Source organism: Triticum dicoccoides, chromosome 1A (genome assembly GCF_002162155.2).
Source record: "Triticum dicoccoides isolate Atlit2015 ecotype Zavitan chromosome 1A, WEW_v2.0, whole genome shotgun sequence".
In the NCBI taxonomy this organism is placed as follows: domain Eukaryota; kingdom Viridiplantae; phylum Streptophyta; class Magnoliopsida; order Poales; family Poaceae; genus Triticum; species Triticum dicoccoides.
The window spans coordinates 64,011,946-64,031,302 of NC_041380.1; the positions used below are offsets into that span (position 1 = coordinate 64,011,946).

At 43.3% G+C, this 19,357-nt stretch overlaps 2 protein-coding genes across 6 annotated transcripts; one reads left to right on the plus strand and one right to left on the minus strand.

Annotated features, from left to right (window-relative positions):
• The first annotated feature begins 3,089 nt into the window (after nt 1-3,089).
• On the plus strand, nt 3,090-4,826 carry LOC119363193 (BTB/POZ and MATH domain-containing protein 1-like). Its single transcript, XM_037628507.1, has one exon. The coding sequence runs from the start codon at nt 3,520-3,522 to the stop codon at nt 4,609-4,611; it is 1,092 nt and encodes a 363-aa protein (XP_037484404.1). The 5' UTR covers nt 3,090-3,519; the 3' UTR covers nt 4,612-4,826.
• A 1,531-nt stretch (nt 4,827-6,357) lies between these two features.
• LOC119363202 lies at nt 6,358-19,190 on the minus strand. 5 transcript variants are annotated; one of them, XR_005173862.1, is made up of 7 exons: nt 18,748-19,190; nt 18,211-18,664; nt 17,819-17,887; nt 15,141-15,233; nt 14,927-14,996; nt 7,801-8,373; nt 6,358-6,771 (listed from the first exon to the last, which is right to left on the minus strand). XR_005173862.1 is itself a non-coding variant. In XM_037628525.1 (5 exons), the coding sequence occupies exons 1-4, from the start codon at nt 15,974-15,976 to the stop codon at nt 7,812-7,814; spliced, it is 504 nt and encodes a 167-aa protein (XP_037484422.1). In that variant the 5' UTR covers nt 15,977-17,301; the 3' UTR covers nt 6,358-6,771; nt 7,801-7,811. The 5 variants fall into 5 exon arrangements, 3 of the variants coding, with proteins under 3 accessions (XP_037484422.1, XP_037484430.1, XP_037484416.1); XR_005173861.1 differs by having other exon boundaries at nt 18,743-19,190; XM_037628525.1 differs by lacking the exons at nt 17,819-17,887; nt 18,211-18,664; nt 18,748-19,190 and adding an exon at nt 15,700-17,301 and having other exon boundaries at nt 7,801-7,875.
• Between the last annotated feature and the right edge of the window lie 167 nt (nt 19,191-19,357).

Sequence of the window (19,357 nt, forward strand, 5' to 3'; positions counted from 1 at the left end):
TGAATACTTCTCAAAAGTACATAAACATTTTTTCCTAAATGCACGATCATTTAAAAAAATACATGAACATTTTTTAAAGGTGTGGATACTTTTAAAAGCACATGAACATATTTTAAAAGGTAGACCAGTCTCCTAAAAAAAGAAGACTAGTATGAGTGTGTAAGAACAAAAATGAACCTCGGTGATTGGCTGCTCACCCCACCTGATGTGGAGGGAACTAGAGGGGAACTAAATGCGCAAACATTTGAAACAAATATGGTACCAGATTTTTTAAAGGGATGAATACTTTTTATAAGTAGACTACATTTTTTCCAATGTATGAACACTTCTCAAAAAAATATTTTTTTAAATGCATGAATAAGTTTTAAATCTACTAAATATTTTATTAAATATGTTAACACTTTTAAATCATATGAGATTATTAAGAGCCCAAACATTTTTTAGTTACATGGTCATTTTTTGAATAATCCAAATTAAGTTTTTAATTAGACGTCAATTTTCGTGAAATATTCTTTTAAAACTGGAGTTTTATTAAATACTTCCTCAGTATAGAAATATAAGAGCGTTTAGATCACTACTTTAGTGATCTAAACATTCTTATATTTCTTTACAGGGGTAGTACATTATATGAAATAGTGAGGAAAACGTTTTGGGATTTATACATAGAAAAATGAAAAGAAAACTTTGCTTGCTTAGTGGGCGGAATTAAGCCGACCCATGAGCAGGCAATGTAGGCGAGCCTCCCTTCATGCGCTTCTTAGAGACACATAGACATAGTAGCGTCCAAGTAGGAGAAAGTCAAGAGCAACTAAACGAAGGTTATTCCAAGGTTATGCGTGGGCCAGGCCAACCTAATGCGTGGTGGACCAAAAAGGCACCTCAAGCCGCAATGAGGGTTTGAAATGTGTTTTTTCTTCTGGTTTTTGCATGGTAGGCCCCGATTTTGGCCTTTTTTGTTTTTTTTATTTTCCTTTGTTTTTCACTTGTTTTTCTTTCTCCAGCTTTTATCAACTTGTGCTAGTAACAGTACACTTCATACTTGGAGTACATGTTCCAAGACATGCAAATGACATGTTGTACTAGCAATACAAGTTGCAACACATGAAGCATAGGTTGGAGCGGGCGAGAAGAACATGTTACACCAGGTGGTACATGTTGCCACACTGAAAGTACATATTGCACCCGGGATTTCAGGGTGCATTGTGTAGCAAGTACACGTTACACCATGTGAGAAGCACATGTTACACCAAGGACTATAAATTGCACCATGAGAGGGCTACACATTGCATTACACATGAGTTCACTACCCATGGGAAGTACAAGTATGTTGTCATTGGAAGTACAAGCTGCATTTGAAAATAAGTTCACTGAAATGTATTAACACAAGAACTACTTTTGAAGATATGGACACGACAAATGTTACGATGAAATCTGTTTGCAATTTGGACACTCAATTTAGATAACTTTGATTGAAATTTACACCGCACGAGAAAAATGCATCCTTCAGAAAAAACATACACATGAACTTCCTGGTGACGACAAGTGGTTTATATGCATTGTGTCACGCGTCACCACCCTCAAAGATGCACCACAAAACACATATTTTTTGCGGGGGACCACGAGAGAAGTTTGAGGCAACCTTTGCACCTGTACCCTAACTTGTGATTTTTGAGAAATTGTTATTTTTAAGTAAGAAGTTATTTTTTAGCAAGAAAGATTATTGTTTTTTAGAAATAACTATATTTTTTCATAGCAGCAAGATATTATTGTATAGATGCAATGCTTTTGGATCCAAGACCCAAAAACTACAAAGTAGCTCATACAACTAAGAATTACATGTGAAATATCTTGAAAACATCTTCTCCGTGGTATCAATCTTGTAAAATGAATCACTGCAAAGAGAGTGCAATTGGATAGGAACAGTGATACTTCCACTCATTTACCCACATGAGCTTGTTTATCAAAAAGGTTTTTTTAGCAACATGAGTCGCCGGAAGGAAGCCATGAGAAAGAAACATAATTGGTGCCGGAATGATCCTCTAGGAGTGCGTAGCGTTGAACCACAAGATTATCACCATAGTATCGAGAAAAATATTTTAAGTCGAAGAAAAAAATCAAACCAACAAAAAGAACATGACACACTAATCTAAACTTACCATATTTGAATAATTGACTCTTCGATAACACAAACCTCTCCGCCTTCATGGCACCCCCAAAGAAAAACCAAAGTAATTTTATTCGCAAAACACCACTATATGATGACGATGACCATACAATTCTTGATGACTGAGACCCCCACATCTCAGTGCCAAGATGGTAACGGGAGGTGTGGGGATCGAAGGTATCCCGCCGGCGACCAGTGTTCCTCGAGCCCTAAACTCTCAATCGATTGATTACATAAGATTATCGCTTGTGCTGTCTTCCATGTTGAAATTGGTGATGTGGACGGCATGCATGGTTTTGGGCTGCTACTCAGGGCATGGGCATCCGGATCGCAATGTACGACATTGTCGGCTCTTCCTCCATGACGTCTTCCTTTGGCCCGATCCAATTCTACAACCCACTTGCCAACTCTTCTTGACGCTTCAAGGTTGGGTGCATTGATTTGCTTTGTCCTGGTGGTGTGGCCGCGCGACAATGGTGTCGGCTTTGTTCGCGACGTGGCCTAGCTACTCTGGATCTCGCTTCCTTGCCTTCCATGACCGGAGTATATGCTTGGGCGAGTGTGTGATGTGCTGTATCCTATCCCTCTCCTCTTTGTTACTTTGTTCTCTCCTATCCCTTGATGAAAGATACGCAAACTTTGCGTATTCGAAAAATGTAAGATTTTTTTTAGGCTGTAAGATTTTTGCTTTTGTTTTTTAGAAGAGGTTGTAAGATTTTTTTAGAAGAGGCTGTAAGATTTTTATTTTTTTAGAAAAGGCTGTAAGATTATTGCTTTTTTTTTAGTAACGGCTGTAAGATTACACATGCTGAGCTACCAAGTTCGAATATGGCCCATGGACAAACCCAACAACTGCGGCCCCAAGGTCCTAAGCCCACGAACTTCGACCCACCATGCCGTGAGGCCTCTTCTCCCAGTTCAACCCTAGCCTCGTCTAAAAGAAAAGTTCAACCCTAGCCGCATCTCGTTAGGTATTCACAGCCGCCGCCGCCGCCGCCGCCGCCCTCCCTGTCCTCCGCTCGTCTTCTTCCTAGTCGCAGCGCGCGACGGCAACTGCTGCCGCGTTCGACATGAGCTGCCCCCCGGCAACTCGCTGACGCGCGGCCCGTTCCCGCGACGCGCCCTGACGGCGTGGTGAAGGCAGGGGAGGACCGTCGACGGCTAGCAGCGGCAGCGCCGACAGCATCTTTGCTCCTCCGTTTTCCCCTCTTCCTCCTCCCCATCTCCCTCCCAGCGCCATTCCACACCACCGTCCCAGCTATCGACCCCAACTCGACCCCGACGGTCTTCCGATCCCCGGCCAGGGGACGCTGCCTCGACCCGCGCTCCCTGCAACTGCCTAGCCCACCAACGGAATGGCGCAGCTTCCTGCTGCCATTGTAGCGTCATCGGAGGGAAGTTCATATGTGATCAAGATAGACGGATACTCAAGACTCAAGGGGCAAATCGAGCATGGAAACTACGTGCAATCTACCCCTTTCACTGTTGGAGATCACGATTGGGCCGTGGAGTATTACCCAAACGGTTGCTACGCCGAAAAGTATGAAGCCGGTTTCATATCTGTTTTTCTAGCTCTGTATTCTGATGTTTCTAACGATGTGAAAGCGAAAGTTGGATTTAGTCTGCTTGACAAAGATGGAGAACCAGTGGAATCAAAAAGCATGATCACCCATGAGCATATCTTCGATAGCAAAGGTTCAGACTGGGGTTTCTCTAATTTTATCAAGGTTGCTGATCTCGAGAGCTCAGTGCATCTAAGAGACGACAGTTTCAGCATCAGGTGTGATGTTACGGTTATGAAGCCTGTCCATAAAGTTAATCGGTTTATTGTGGTTCCTCCAAGTAACTTGCACCAGCATCTCGGTGACCTCCTCATCAGCTTGGATGGAGCGGATGTGACCTTTCGGGTTGGCGGGGAAAGCTTCTTGGCCCATAGGTCCGTGCTTGCTGCTCGGTCATTAGTATTCAGGGCGGAGCTCTTTGGCCCCATGAAGGAGAGTGGGAACAGTTTGATTGAAATTAGCGATATGGAAAGTGACGTGTTCAAGTCTTTGCTCCACTTCATTTACACTGACTCGCTGCCTGTTCCTGAGACAACTGATGAGGGTGAAACAGGAAGAGAGATGGTGATAGCTGGTCATCTACTTGTTGCGGCAGACAGGTACAACATTGAGAGGCTCAAGCTGATATGCGAAGAGAAGTTGTGCAACCTCATTGACTCTGACGTCGTGGCGACTAGTTTGGCTCTAGCTGAGCAGCACGGCTTGCATAGAATCAAGGAGGCCTGTTTTGAGTTCCTCGCTTCGCCTTCCAATTTGGAGACGATGATGGCAAGTGATGGTTACGAGCATCTGAAGAATAGCTGCCCATCTGTTCTCAGGGAGCTGGCTGCTAGCTTCCTGCCGGCCGAGCTGAAAGCGGTCAAAGATATTATCATGACAACTTAGTAGTGTAGCTAATGATCACTGCATCTTATCATATTTAGTATCTATGTTGTTACCTATTGTCGTGTGTATGGGTACATGTAGGTCTCAGTGGCTCGGGCTCAGGGCAAAACTATCTAGTATATCCATGCTGGAATCAGAATATGAACTAGTTGGGTGATTCCTATGTTATTGTATTTGCTGGGATGCAGGATTAATGTTGAACTGGATTTGTTGTCCTTACCGCATGCAGCTTTTTGTTACGGGCAACCCTAGGCATCAGACTACTGATAGATTGCATCTATCAGACTAGTTGTAGGCCCCTAGATTGGAAGCATGATGTACGTCAGGCCCATGCGAGATTACCATAGCCCCTACTTGAGTGCTTCCCAACTGCTCCCGCTACCCACGACCCCATGCTCGGGTCATTCTCTTGCTCTCTCTAGTTGTTTCTTCCTCCCCTCGGACGCTGCTTCTTTGTTGTGTGGTTATCTCCAGTTCAAGAAAAAATGGCGCACCTGGCCCTTGAGATCGAGTATCGTGGGTTCTATAATTCAGTTCATCATTCTACTTCAACCGATCCAAATTGTCCATGCCCTGGGATTAGTTCCAAAACAGGAGGTTGTGCCGCAGATAGGTCCAATAAGTAGCTACCATATCAGATTGTCCATAATGGCGACAGAGAGATAAACTAAGGATGATTTCTAGTGTTTTGCCATGTTTCTGTAGTGCTGCTCATGTGTATTGGGGCCGTATGAGTTGATGTCAAGAGTGATTGATGTATTGTTTTACATTAGCTCATGGTATACCCGTTTGTTGAGAGAGAAGATCAAAATTGGGGGCGATAAATTTGATGGAAGCATTGCTTTTTGAGAAGTGATGCACTGGCGTTTAGTTGTAGAGGCAATGTCTGCCTTCACAGTACTGAGATGCACATGTTTAGGGTATGAAATTCTTTTCCCTGCCGTAGAGAATGAATGCACATAGATGAATATGGTTCAGTTTGATTTGTGAGGCCTTGATTTCTGATAGTTGATGCAGAAAGTTGTGATGAATTCAATTTTGATTAAGAAAGGAAGCATGCGGCAGTAGGGGAGGAAGCACTATTTATTACGACATGAATCATGCAGCGCAAAAAATATATTTACAATGATCGCAGAATTTTCTACCACATTGATTAGGTTTGCTTTAATTTAGTAGAAGTTATATATTATACAAAAATAATTATCACAATATTTGTTTCACCAAATAACGTTGTATAAAAATTTGTTTCCATCAAAAGCACAACTATTTTCACTGCCATGAATACACATGCTTCAACAAAATTGGGAATATGCATCTAGAGAAAAAACAATTGCTCCCATTCTAAGTTGAATTTGGTTCCATGAAAAAAGAAAACTCAAATCCGAATCACATTTTGTTTTGGTAAAACTGATAGTAGCAAAAATTCCATTGATATTGGCACATGCTTCCTTCTAGTTTCTTGTTTGTTTCCATAGGCACTAGAAATGCGGCCACATTGCTTCCTACTAGGGGTTGGGCGCGGCCGTGGCGCGCCTCTTGAGGCAGTCTTGTGTGCTTCAATCTTATCTAAGCACATTGGAATGGCTACTTGGGTCCTAGTCTCAGCTTGGTTATGCATTCAGTGAGCCATGTACATCAACATTACCATATGTTAGTAGGAGAAGATTAATTCAAAGATACAAATAGGCTTACTAACACATTCAAAATCACTTATACAGTACCATAATGTGAGGACTATATAACCCATCAATCAATAATGTGACAAACATTTTAAATTGGGTTGCATAACTGAGTTACAAATGATTATCTGATGTATGGTCCCTTTTAGTTCTAACTCACCAATTGTTGTCAAAACAAAAAGTTTCTTGGGAATACATAAGAACACAATATTCACTAACAGGGGCATTTGACCGAAATCCTCAAAATACATGCATTAGACAACAAAAGTAGAAGCAGCGACACAAAATAGAGATAAAGGACTAAGAGACCGCCTAACTGCGGCACCTTCCGGTAGAACAAATGCCGCCATGCCTCATTGGCGTCATGACAGACACATCCTGACAATGTAGTGCCTCCATCAGTGGCTCAACACCACACCTCCCCACCATGGTCATCTACTCACTGCCACCGTTGTCCGGCCGAGTAGGATATGTGAAAGCCCTGTAATACTTAATATGAGTGAAGATATTCAGTAGGATTTTTATATAACAAAGTTTAGTAGTTCATTGGTTGGCCATTGTGAATGTAATATTTTGATCATTCTAAGCTTCATTTTAAAATAAATATTATTAGAACTAATACCCACGCAACTAATAAGGCAATATTGTAGTTGACGTTTTAATGATGAACATTGTAACTAGATTTTATTGCATATTTTAGAGTCCAGATAATGCAAGAGTAATTTTGGTCACAACTCTTCTAGTGAGGTGTATCGGTAATTTGTATTATTGTTTCTAATCAATAATACATTAGGACAACCAACTTTGAGCTTGCAAGAAAAGGAAAGTAATATATGCTAGGTATATAGTCATCTTGCCAATTCACCAACACGCTAGTGAGGGTAAGTGACTCCTAAATTCAAAGTTACAATTTTATTATTGTCAGCGAGACTTCCGCTTCAAGAGGGATGTTCTAAGTTGCATCAGAACTTGAAGGCCTTGCCAGATACTAATTAGTACAACAGTAGTATCAAGAAGCAGATGACATATTAGATCTAGGGATTTATATGTGCATAAAATTTAGCAATTGGTGTGATCCCAGAGCAGACGAAGTGGCAGACTCAAGAGTCATGGAACAAAGGCATGCAATTAAATCAACAAAAGAAACGACATTCAAAGAGGAGAATGTAGAATTTGTAATCAAGGTATAGATTCGCCTAAGCTTTAAGCACTCGACTTTACTCCAGAAAAGAATGTAATTTAGACATGGAAACTATTTCCCAATGACAACTGAATCGTGTTCCCCCGCTTCTTCATGTTTCCTACAATTTCACCTATTTTTTATTGCCTCAGTATTACTTATCAAGGGAATGAGACTATGATGAACAACGAAGCACTAAAGCTTTATGCCAACAGCCTTCGACAAAGCAGATTAAAGGTATACAACCAACAACCAAATATAAAGGTACAAAATATGAGTTCAAAGAGATTCTTTGATGAAAAACCTCACTGAAGTGACCAGAAACTGAACCTTAGAACAGATTAGGCATGTGTGCCTATGTGTGTCGATAGCATCTCATAGTAAACGAAATCCTGGGAGACAAACCTGAGCAAAAAAATTGAGAAATTAATAATCCAAGAAAATATCAGTTATGTACCTTTATTTTAATAGGAACATCCACATTGATGTGGCCATGGGCCAAAAAGAATGGCATGATGAGCTATATTTAGGAATGTTGCTCGGGCATAGACCACGCAGATCACATCGGAATAGAAATCCTCCCAAGTTCACTGCTCATCTACATGCACCAATGAAATTGAATGTGTTTTGCTTATGCCCATGATCAAGCCACTTTCACATAAAATCCACAATGAGATCTAGAAGGAGGGATGCCTCTGGGAGAGAAAGTCAAGCATGCAGAAAGTTTCCTTGCACAGGCAACACCTAGGAAGGAATAGGCAGCCACACATGCAGCGTCGCCCAATTGCTGGCTCTTTCTATTCCTCGCGAAGGGGAATAATTATTTGATTAAGCTTAGCATAGTATCCATCAGCACTGAACTTTAATGACCTCGAAAACCTAGTATTAATCATCTTCGGATCCCTGCACTCAAAGAAGAAATGCCATCTTGTAAAATGCAAATCAATTAAATTTTAATACCTTTGTATTACCAATGGAAAAGGCAAAGTAACACACTCAAAATTACATATTAGAGAAGGAAGGAGAGAATGTGTATCTCACTGATCCAAATGAACATGCTACAGTATCAGCGGAATAGGTTAGTGTATTCTAACTATATGTATCAGGGTGTAGTCCGTCGCTTGCAAATAAAAAGGCTTTCATTCAGATCATTACAACGCCTCTGAGAAATGAGAATGGGAGTTCACACACAAATTTGAAAGATATTGTAGATGACTTGAACAAGCATTTAGAGTAACGATGCATATTAAATCGAGAAGATATTTGCTGTAAAAAGTTGCATCCAAGAGTCATGGTACATAATAGCACAATCCTTTTGATGAATATTTACACAAAACATGGTAAGAGAAATGTTGCATTGGTCATAACATTTACTGCACGGACGCTGAGCTATGGCCTATGAATCATTAAAAAAACTATTCCTGATTTACCTCTAAAACTTAGACAGATCGCCATGGCTTGCCACGGTAGTACCGTACCCACAGAGCAGCCCACCTCCTGCGGTAGTACCGTGGCTTGCCACGGTAGTACCATACCCCCAAGAAAGTGCAAGCTTCGCAAACAAGAGAGGAAAACGGCCTTTGCAACGCAACCTTCAAGCAACCGAACACACAAATGAAGCTAACACAAGAGGCAACTCAAACACCAACTCGGCTCGAAGAAAAGAAAGGCAAAAGACAACAAGGACCAAACACGAGAGACAACCTCTCCAAAGAGAGGGCGGTGGCCAGAGCCACCTATGTCTGAGTCAGTTGGTATGGCACCGCGAATAATTATCCTTGGGCCCAAGACCAAAACTCGTCTTTGAAGCACAAGTACCATAAAAAATGGCTAATGTGAAAGAGTTGATCAATTTATGCATAATGGGGGAGGGAGAGTTCATTGAGAGAACAACACTCCCACTATGTCCATGCCTACACCTAAGCAAGATATCAAGATGAGTATGGTGGGGTGTGCAAGGGTTCAAGCCACATTGCTCGAATCAATGATATTTAGCTCATGCCTTAACTCGCGAAATCTTGCTTCATCTAAGGGCTTCGTGAAGATATGTGCAAGGTTATCATAAGTGTTGACATAGTTGAGCTCGATCTCCCCTCGCCTAATATGATCCCGGATGAAGTGATACCGAATCTCAATATGCTTCGTCTTGAAGTGTTGCACCGGGTTGAGATAAATCTTGATGGCACTTTCATTGTCACACCAAAGAGGCACTTTGTCACAAATGACAGCGTAATACTTTAAAGTTTTCCTCATCCATAAAAGTTGTGCACAACAACTACCGGCGGCCACATACTCCACTTTGATGGACGAGAGAGACACAAAACTTTGCTTCTTAGAAGACCAACTCACCAAAGAGCAACTAAGGAATTAGCACCCTCCGAAAGTTGACTTTCTATCCACTTTGTCTCCCGCCCAATCAGAGTCTGAATAGCCTACAAGGTTGAAGCTTTCTCCTCTAGGGCACCATAAGCCAAAGTTTGGGGTATGAGCCAAATATCAAAAGATTCGCTTGACCGCCACATAGTGGCTTTCCTTAGGTGCAGCTTGAAACCGTGCACAAATTCCCACACTCAACATGATATCCGGTCTAGATGCACAAAGGTAAAGCAAGGAGCCAATCATGGAGCGATATACCTTTTGATCCACCGCTTTACCATTGGGATCTATATCAAGTTGGCATTTGACGGGCATTGGAGTGGAAGCCGGCTTGACATCACTTAGCTTGAATCTCTTGAGCATGTCTTGAGTGTATTTGGCTTGGTTGATGAAGGTTCCTTCTCTTCTTTGCTTGATTTCGAACCCGAGAAAGAACTTCAACTCTCCCATCATGGACATATTGAACTTTGAGGTCATGAGAGCGGCAAACTCCTCATTGAAAGCTTTGTTAGGGGAACCAAAGATAATATCATCAACATATAGTTGGCATACAAACAACTCCCCTTTGACCTTCTTGGTAAAAAGAGTGGGGTTGATTTTCCCAATTTCAAACCCATGATCTTGTAACAATTCGGTAAGGTGCTCATACCACGCACGTGGGGCTTGTTTAAGGTCATATAGCGCCTTATCGAGTTGGTACACGCGATCGGGGAAATAGGGATCCTCGAACCCCGGGGGTTGTTTGACATATACCAACTCATTAATAGGACCATTAAGAAAATCACTCTTCACATCCATTTGTTCCAACTTAAAGTTATGATGAGAAGCACAAGCAATCAACAAACAAATGGATTCAAGGCGAGCAACAAGAGCGAAGATTTCACCGTAGTCGATACCCTCGACTTGGGAGTAGCCTTGTGCTACCAACCGAGCCTTGTTGCAAACGATAATCCCATGAGTATCTTGCTTGTTCTTGAATATCCACTTGGTTCCAATGATATTATGATTCCCCGTTGGCCTTGGCACCAATCTCCACACCTTGCTGTGCTCGAATTTGTTGAGTTCTTCATGCATGGAATTAAGCCAATCAAGATCCTCGAGCGCCTCATAGACCTTTTGGGGTTCAACACAAGAAATAAACGCGTGATGTTCATAATAGTTTGCTAATTTTCTACGAGTGCTTACCTCCTTTCAAATGCTTCCAAGCACATTCATCATGAGATGACCCTTGGTAGAGAGCTTGGATGCAATCTTGCCGGCACGACGCTCCAATTCCTCCTCGGGAGTGAGGTGAGGAGCGATAACTTGATCATCTTGAGCGTTGTCTTGAGCTTGTTCTTAATCTTGAGCTTGCTCTTGATCTTGAACTTGCTCGGAGGTAAGAACTTGACCTTGGGAATCACTTGGTGGTTCAACACCATCTTGAGGTTGATCTTGCCCTTGATCTTGTTCATGAAGTTGAGGGCCTTCACTTTGTTTTTCAGAAGCGTGTGAGTGTTGGGTTGGTGATGCTTCCACTTGAGTGGAGCATTGTCCTTCTCCTTCGGCCACAAGGGCTTCCTCAATGGGTAGGATAAAACCAACACCCATTCTTCTTATGGCTTGGGGAGGAATTTCATCACCTACATCACAAGTACCACTTTTCTGCACATGGGAGCCGTTATTCTCATCAAAATCCGCGTTACACGTCTCCTCAATAAGTCCCGTGGACTTATTGAGGACACGATAAGCATGAGAGTTTGTAGCATAACCAAAAAATATGCCCTCATAAGCTCTAGCCTCAAATTTAGACAAATGAACACCTTTCTTGAGAATGAAACACTTACACCCGAACACCCGAAAGTACTTGAGGTTTGGCTTGTTCTCTTCTTGAGAATGAAACACTTACAACCGAACACCCGAAAGTACCCGAACACCCGAACACTTACACTTACACTCACTCACCGTCTACATCATCGTCATCATCCTCATTGTACTCTTCTTGTGCCACCAACCCCTTGGGAGGAGTCTTCTTGATGAAGTTGCTCTTGTTGGGGAAGGACTTGGCCTTGTCTTTTCGGATGAGCTTGCCACCATTGTATTCCCTCTTCTCATATGGCCACTCTGCAAAAAAAATGGCTCACATTCCCAAAATTATAGCAAGTCCTCACACGTTGCTTGCCCTTCACGCCACTTGAGTTGTTCTTGTTGAAGTTGGGCCTTGTGTTCTTCTTGATCCAAAATTGCCTTGAAGCGAGAGCCATGTGCTCATGATAAGCATATTTCGTATCTTCGGGGTTGCTCTCCTCTTCTTCCTCTTCGTCCTCTTCTTCCACACTAGCCTTGGCCTTCAAGGCAAGGTTGGGCTTCTTTGCTCTTTGAGAATGCAACACCGCATTGTCGGCGGTCTTGTCCAAGATCCTCATAGCCACAAACTCATCCAACACTTCACTTGAAGACAAGGTGTGGAAGTCCGACCTTTGACGAATGACGGAGGACATGGCCTTGTGGTAAGGCATCATGGCCTTGAGGAACTTGCGCTTGATCCAATTGTCATCCGTATCCTTGCTCCCATGATCTCGGAGTGAGACCGCGACAGTGGTTAATCTCCGGTAAAGCTCTAGACGTTCTTCATCTTCATTCACTGCAAACTCATCGGCTTCATCTTGCACCACTTCATAGTTGGAGCGTTGAATGCCTGCGCTTCCCTTGTAAAGGGAAACAACATGGTGCCATGCTTCCTTGGCCATGGTGAAAGGTCGAAGATGTGCAATATCTTCGGATGGAATTGCATCTTGGATGATGAAGAGAGCATTCTCGTTGAATTGATGATCCGCGGCTTCTCTAGGGGTGAAGTTGCTTGGGTCATGCGGATAGAAACCTTGCTCAATGATTCTCCAAAAATTACTATTGACATTATTTAAATGACGTTTAAAGCAATAGACCCAAGAGTCAAAATCCTCATTTTTCACAATCTTAGGAGGAGAACCCACATGATTTAAATGAGTGGAGGGAACCGGTCCTCCATAAGTAAGAGGAGATTCAACATGGGCAAAGATGTCGTTTCCACTTTTACCACTAGACAAATAAACTTTATCACTAGTAGCTTCCCCCTTGTCGGAGTTAGCATCCGTCACCTTGTTAGTGGGATCGACCACTTCCAACGGTGCGGTGGACAATTTAAGACCATCAAGAAAGTTCTTAAGCATGCCTTTGACCTCGGCCGTCATGGAGGTTTTCAATGTGTCCAAGGCTACATTGAACTCCTCATGTGAGACCGAGGTTCCCCCATCGGTCGTAGACGAGGACGGAATCACACCGGGGTGCTCCTCCTCACCATCTATGGTGTCAACCATACTCTTCGGACGACAAAGTCCTTAATAAAGAGACGAGGCTCCGGTACCAATTGAAAGGATCGATATAGTTGACTAGAGGGGGGGGGGGGTGAATAGGCAACTAACAATTTTTAGCCTTTCTTTACCAATTTAAACTTTGCATCAAAGTAGGTTGTCTAGATATGCAACTAGGTGAGCAACCTATATGATGCAACAAAAACAAGCACACAAGCAAGCAAGGGATGCAACACAATATAAGCTTGAACAAGTAAAGATACGAGATAACCAAGAGTGGAGCCGGTGAAGACGAGGATGTGTTACCGAAGTTCCTTCCTCTTCCTTCCCTTTGAGAGGAAGTATGTCTTCGTTGGAGCGGTGTGGAGGCACAATGCTCCCCAAGAAGCCACTAGGGCCACCGTATTCTCCTCACGCACTCACACAATGCAAGATACCGTGATTCCACTACTGGTGCCCTTGGAGGCGGCGACCAGACCTTTACAAACAAGGTTGGAGCAATCTCCACAACTTAATTGGAGGCTCCCAACGACACCATGAAGCTTCACCACAATGTAATTTGCCTCTGCAATGACCTTAACCGTCTATGGTGCTCAAACACCCAAGAGTAACAAGATCGCAAGGGATTAGGGGGGGATCAAATTTCTCTTCGTGGAAGTGTAGATCGGGGCCTTCTCAATCAATCCCTAGAAAATCAACAAGTTTGATTGGCTAGGGAGAGAGATCGGGTGAAAATGGAGCTTAGAGCAACAATGGAGCTTGGGGATGGAAGAGGTAGTCAACTCGGAGAAGAAGACTCTCCTTTTATAGTGATAGGACAAATCCAATCGTTATCCACTTACTCAGCCCGCGATGTGTGGTACTACCGCACCAGACATGCGATACTACCGCAAGGGGTTGTGGTACTACCGCCGGGCACTGCGGTACTACTGCATGCGCGACAGGAGCTAGACCAGCCCTGATGCGATGACGCAAAGAGCGGTAGAACCGCCGGAGCGGTACTACCGCTCCCACTTGCGGTACTACCGCAAGGCAGGGTTTGTCTGGGCTGGGAAGGCACGGATGAATAAAAATACATGAGTGGCTATTTCCGCTGAGAATTGATCTATGCAAAACTCCGACACGGTACTACCGCATACAGGGAGCGGTACTACCGCGCAGGGAGCGGTACTACCGCGCAGGGCGCGGAAGTAAAAAATTACCTTCGCCCCTACTTCCGCTCATGCTGCTGTGCCTGGCCAGAGGCTACGGTACTACCGCGCCCGGGGAGCAGTACTACCGCAAGGGCCGACGGTACTACCGTGGGCCACTGCGGTACTACTGCTCCCATGAGCAGTACTACCGCATGCCACAACACGACAAACACTAGGAGTCCTTCATTTTGCACAGACACGGATAAACAGTGGTTGCTCCAAAGGTGCAAAGGAAAGGGGTGCAAAAGGAATAGACATGTACGTGATGATTCCACCCAAACCTTTTCAACGCGGACCCCCTCTTAATAGTACGGCTTTCCTACGACTCAACTCCACCGAAAAGAAACGTGGGGAAAACTCCGTCTTCACTAGACTCCGAGGGGCAACAAATCATCTTGTGCCTAAATCATGAGATATTTGAAAAGATCAATGCACACGATTAGTCCGCAAATGCACTGTCATCAATCACCAAAACCACTTAGGGATAAATATGCCTTTACACCTGCACTGCAACAACAGTTGCCTGTTGCAAAATTTAAGAGAGACAAGTGAGGTTACCTGGGTGAAGATGGGAAGGAGGCACTGCCGTGCCCTTGCTCTCCTTTTCGGCACATCAGAATTGGGTGACCTTAACACAGAGAAGCACAGGAAAGAGTAATCCATGGGTAAAGGGAAGTCTGGATTCCCAGAAGCAACCAATAGAGATTGCATATTACTTTGTATATAAATTAATGACTGAACCAAAATGTTGTGAAGTTAGGAGACTGTATACCTTCTTCACCCGGTCTAAAATCTCCACAAGTGGTAAAAGCTTCCTTCCCATGGTCAATCACAACAATTGCTGGCAGCTTTGAAAGCACCAAACCTGCTGGGAAAGGGTGGCTTGGATTACTACAGAAAAAAATCATGGTATTCTTATATGCACTTTGAAAGAAACATCCAGCAAAAAGAAATTTAATCATCTCTGTATGTCTTTGTATGTGATCTGAATACTTGATGTTTCCAATCACAATGGTAATGAAATACCCAAACCATGATGAATTCCTCAGGGATGAAAATTTTTGAGTTGAAAATTTAATGAAGCATAATCAAACATGGTCGGTTCCCAACCCATGTGACAAAAGGCATAGCATGGCTAGATCGAATATATAAGTCATGTAGATAGTTCATTATCACAATACACAAACACGCACACAATTGTTAAATGGCGTGAGCAATGCATAAACTTGTAAGATGTAAATAATGCACACTTTACCAATAAACAACAACACAGAAATACAAAGAGAAGATAGTGAAGAACAATCGGATCGCCTGGACAATATGTCGAATACCTTTGATGCAGGCATCATATGCGGGGGAAGCAACGGGACGATAACCCTGAGAAGACACGCGCCTTGCCACCGGCGTCACCAAAGATGCCGATGGCCATGCTGTCGGCAAGGCCGCAGGAGAGGTGCGTGTAACCATAGAAGAGGAAGTAGGGCTTGAACCTGGGGTTGATCCTAGTGAAGATGATGACTGTGGTGATGAGGGCGTAGATCCTAAGCGCCCCGCCATGACAACATTCACAATGGACTTCATGACCAGCTCCGGGTGCAGCACCCCCATGGACGCGATGCACACCCCGCTCTTGGCCGTCCCATACACCTCGATCAGCGGTTGACAAAATACAAAGAATGGGAGAAGAGTGGGGGCTATCGGCGCCAGGGATGACCTCCTCTGGGCGCGGCTGTCAAAGGCAAGGAAGAGGAGAGAGAGAGGAGGCTGTCAGGGAAGGGGAGAGGAGGTCAGGAGGAGGCCACTCGATGGGAAAGTTTCCTTCCTAGGGAAGGAAGCGTGGCGTGTCCGATTCGCTACGTCTTTCTTTCTTTGGCATTTTTCTCTCCCAACAGTCTACAAATGACGTGGCACTTGTCATCCTCCCACTGACCCTGACCATTTCGAGGAACCACTAATGAACAATTTGCAAAATAATTAACCAGTCAAAAGTAATAAAAATAAATGTTGGGGGGCATGATGAAGACATAATCCCATTGAAAAGAAAAACAAATCAATATGTACATTTTTTAACTTCAGACATAACTTTGAGAGGTTAGATTACTCAGCGTGTGACCTTGGATTGATCTGAATAAAAAATACGCAAACCAATCATTGCAACCATCATTCATTGACTGAATGCACATATTCAGTACATGCATGATAAAATGGCGTCAATTGACATCTTAGTTTTCAAGTGTACTTCAGGGCTCTGCCCACTAATTTTCAGCAACACAATAGCTCTAGTGAAAGAAGAATGCGAGAAATTGTAGCACTGTCAGTCATGGCACCCAAGCATCAAGAATTTGATTAACCGGGAAGGTTCCATAGGATTCCATAGGATAAACATCGTCCTAGTAATAAGAACATAAGAGTATATAAAAAATCCATACCACTGCAACAACCAGTATATGCAATTTGGAGCAAAAAGTATTTGCAATGAACTTGTTCACACAAAACCACAGCAAATGTCATTTCTAGCTAGTGTTTATGAAAATGTACCTACTCTGTAAGATAGCCAACTTCTTACCGATTTTAGATTAAGACTAATTATTTTCGACATAATACAGATACTGTGAATCATAAAACAATTTAAATAGTGCACCAAGTTATGCTTTTCTCCTAAACTAATAGAAAAATCTAGCTAATCACATTGATATGCACTGTATACAAGGTGCACTTGCAAGGATCAATATTGGTAAATTCTCTATAGAAATAATGTTTTCCCCTTACAAACTCATATTGATAGAAAAAAGATAGCGGGAAATCATCAACAAGGCCAATTCAGAAAAGAACAACTTGTATTATAAAGAATGGAGGAGAGTCTATATTGCGTGCGTTGATTTTCATTGAATGCATAAAAATAATTCAAACAACACAATAAACCAGGTCAAAATAAATGGAGACTATTGTTGCAACGCTGAAGAAAAAAGGATACATACTAAAGGAATTATATGAATGATGAAAATTGTCATTTCGTCTCCAAAGATTCCTCTGAATCCCACTGGTTGTTTTCCAGTGCTTGGTGTAGAGATTTTGAAGGCATTTTCACTTCAAAATTGGGATAGAAAGCTACGGAGAACCTCCAAAAAGAAGCAGCGTGTCCCCTTTTCTCATGCCGAAAAGCTATTTGTTATATTAGTAAGGTCCATTAGATCTAGTCAAGAAGAAAGCAACATGTGCTCCTTATATTTTCTCAAGTAGTATAACCTTGCCAATTCTGGCAACTTCTTTGATCCCAAATTTGCTCAGGTTCCACTATACATCAACACTTTTTCCAGGATCTCTAGTTACCTTTGGCATGACTCAGAAATAGAGAGGATACTTGGCGATGCTTGGCTTTAATAAAAGATATAAATATATACAAGTGATAATGTAAGTGATCTGCAAGATAAGACACATCATGGACTTTACCTCAATAGTTAGCGTATGGTCGGAAAGATCAAGCACTTTTACTCTGAAAATATCAACCAAACCCATCATCTGCATGTAAAATTAAAGAAATAAGTAGAGTACCCAAACTATACCCCCACCCCACCCCAAAGAACTTGAACTGAAAGATGTAAATTTGAGCATCACATCCACAAATTAAATACTATAAGCTTTTACCACAAGACCTATTTTGCCTCTACATTTAGTTTTATAAGCATGAGCTCTCTTTCAACTTGCGGTTCCTTTGACAAATCGTCAACCTTTTCAATCGATATATAAAACTATGAATATCAGATATTGTGATGACTATTAGTTACTATTTGTTAGCAAACATTTTTAGTATTCACAGGATACCGAAAGAAGAAAATGTTGACCTGTATATAACACGTTTGTAAAGCTGCTCCACGACTTGTGTGAGTATTTCCTCCATTCCTAATTCCAGTATGGTGAACAACGCTTTGTCCTTGTTGAGCCCAACCATCAATGACCCAATATTGTACGACCCCGAAATTCCGATTGATCACCGGACTCTCATCCACAACAAAAGCTCATATCCTGTGGTGCTTGAGGAAGAAATGCATCCCGTTTGTTCCAATCTTCACCCTCTTCAGCCGATTTCTTGATTTTGAACGCCCACAACTCTTGATTGGCCGAGCCAGACACCACAAACTTCTCGCTAGAATCAACATCCATCGACCATATCTTGTTGTGATGGCCACCTACAGTTTGAAGGCATTGTTGTGTGTCGAGGTCCGAGACCCAGATAATCTTTTCCTTGGAGCAGGTCACCAGCTTCTTACTCGAATCCAGGAACACAAAATTAGTCACCTGCAGCCTCCCCAAATTAGAATTATTGGGCTATGGCAACGAATGGGGTCATAGAGAGGCATGAAACCATATCCAAACCTGACCATGGTGGCCATGACGTCGGAACAAGCCGTGTTGCAGAACAACGTCCCAGAGGTCCTTGCGGTCGAAGGCGAGGACGACACCGGAGGGAGCAAAGCGTAGGGCGGAAGTAGCAGAGCGGTGGACATGAGGCGCGCCCTTGGTCTCGCCGAGATGGACACAGATGAACGAGGCGGCAGCTGGAGGTGATGGCGGGATCTAGTCCAGACAACCGCCCAGCCGCCGCGCCATCTTCGCTCTTCTCTGCCCGTGACGGCCGATGTGTCTGCTCTCGTGACACGCCGATCTGCCGTTGGCTGCTGCTCCTCCTCCACTGCCGGCCGCCGCAGCTCTCCACAGATGTTGCGGGCATGAGCCTTCCTCTCCCACCGAGGAGGAATAGGAGGAGGCGGCTGCGGCTGAGGGAGAGGTGGAGGCGGCATGTGGGGGAGAGGTGGAGATGACCTACGCGTGCGACCCGATGAGGAGCTGCCTTCGTTGGGAAGGAAACAAATTAATCGGTGCATTTACCTCTTGCCTTTTTTTTCTCCTCGCATAGTCTCCCGATTGACCTGAACAGTAGCCCTGATGACGTAGCTATCACGAGACGGCGCCCTTTGCGCGTAGCTTATT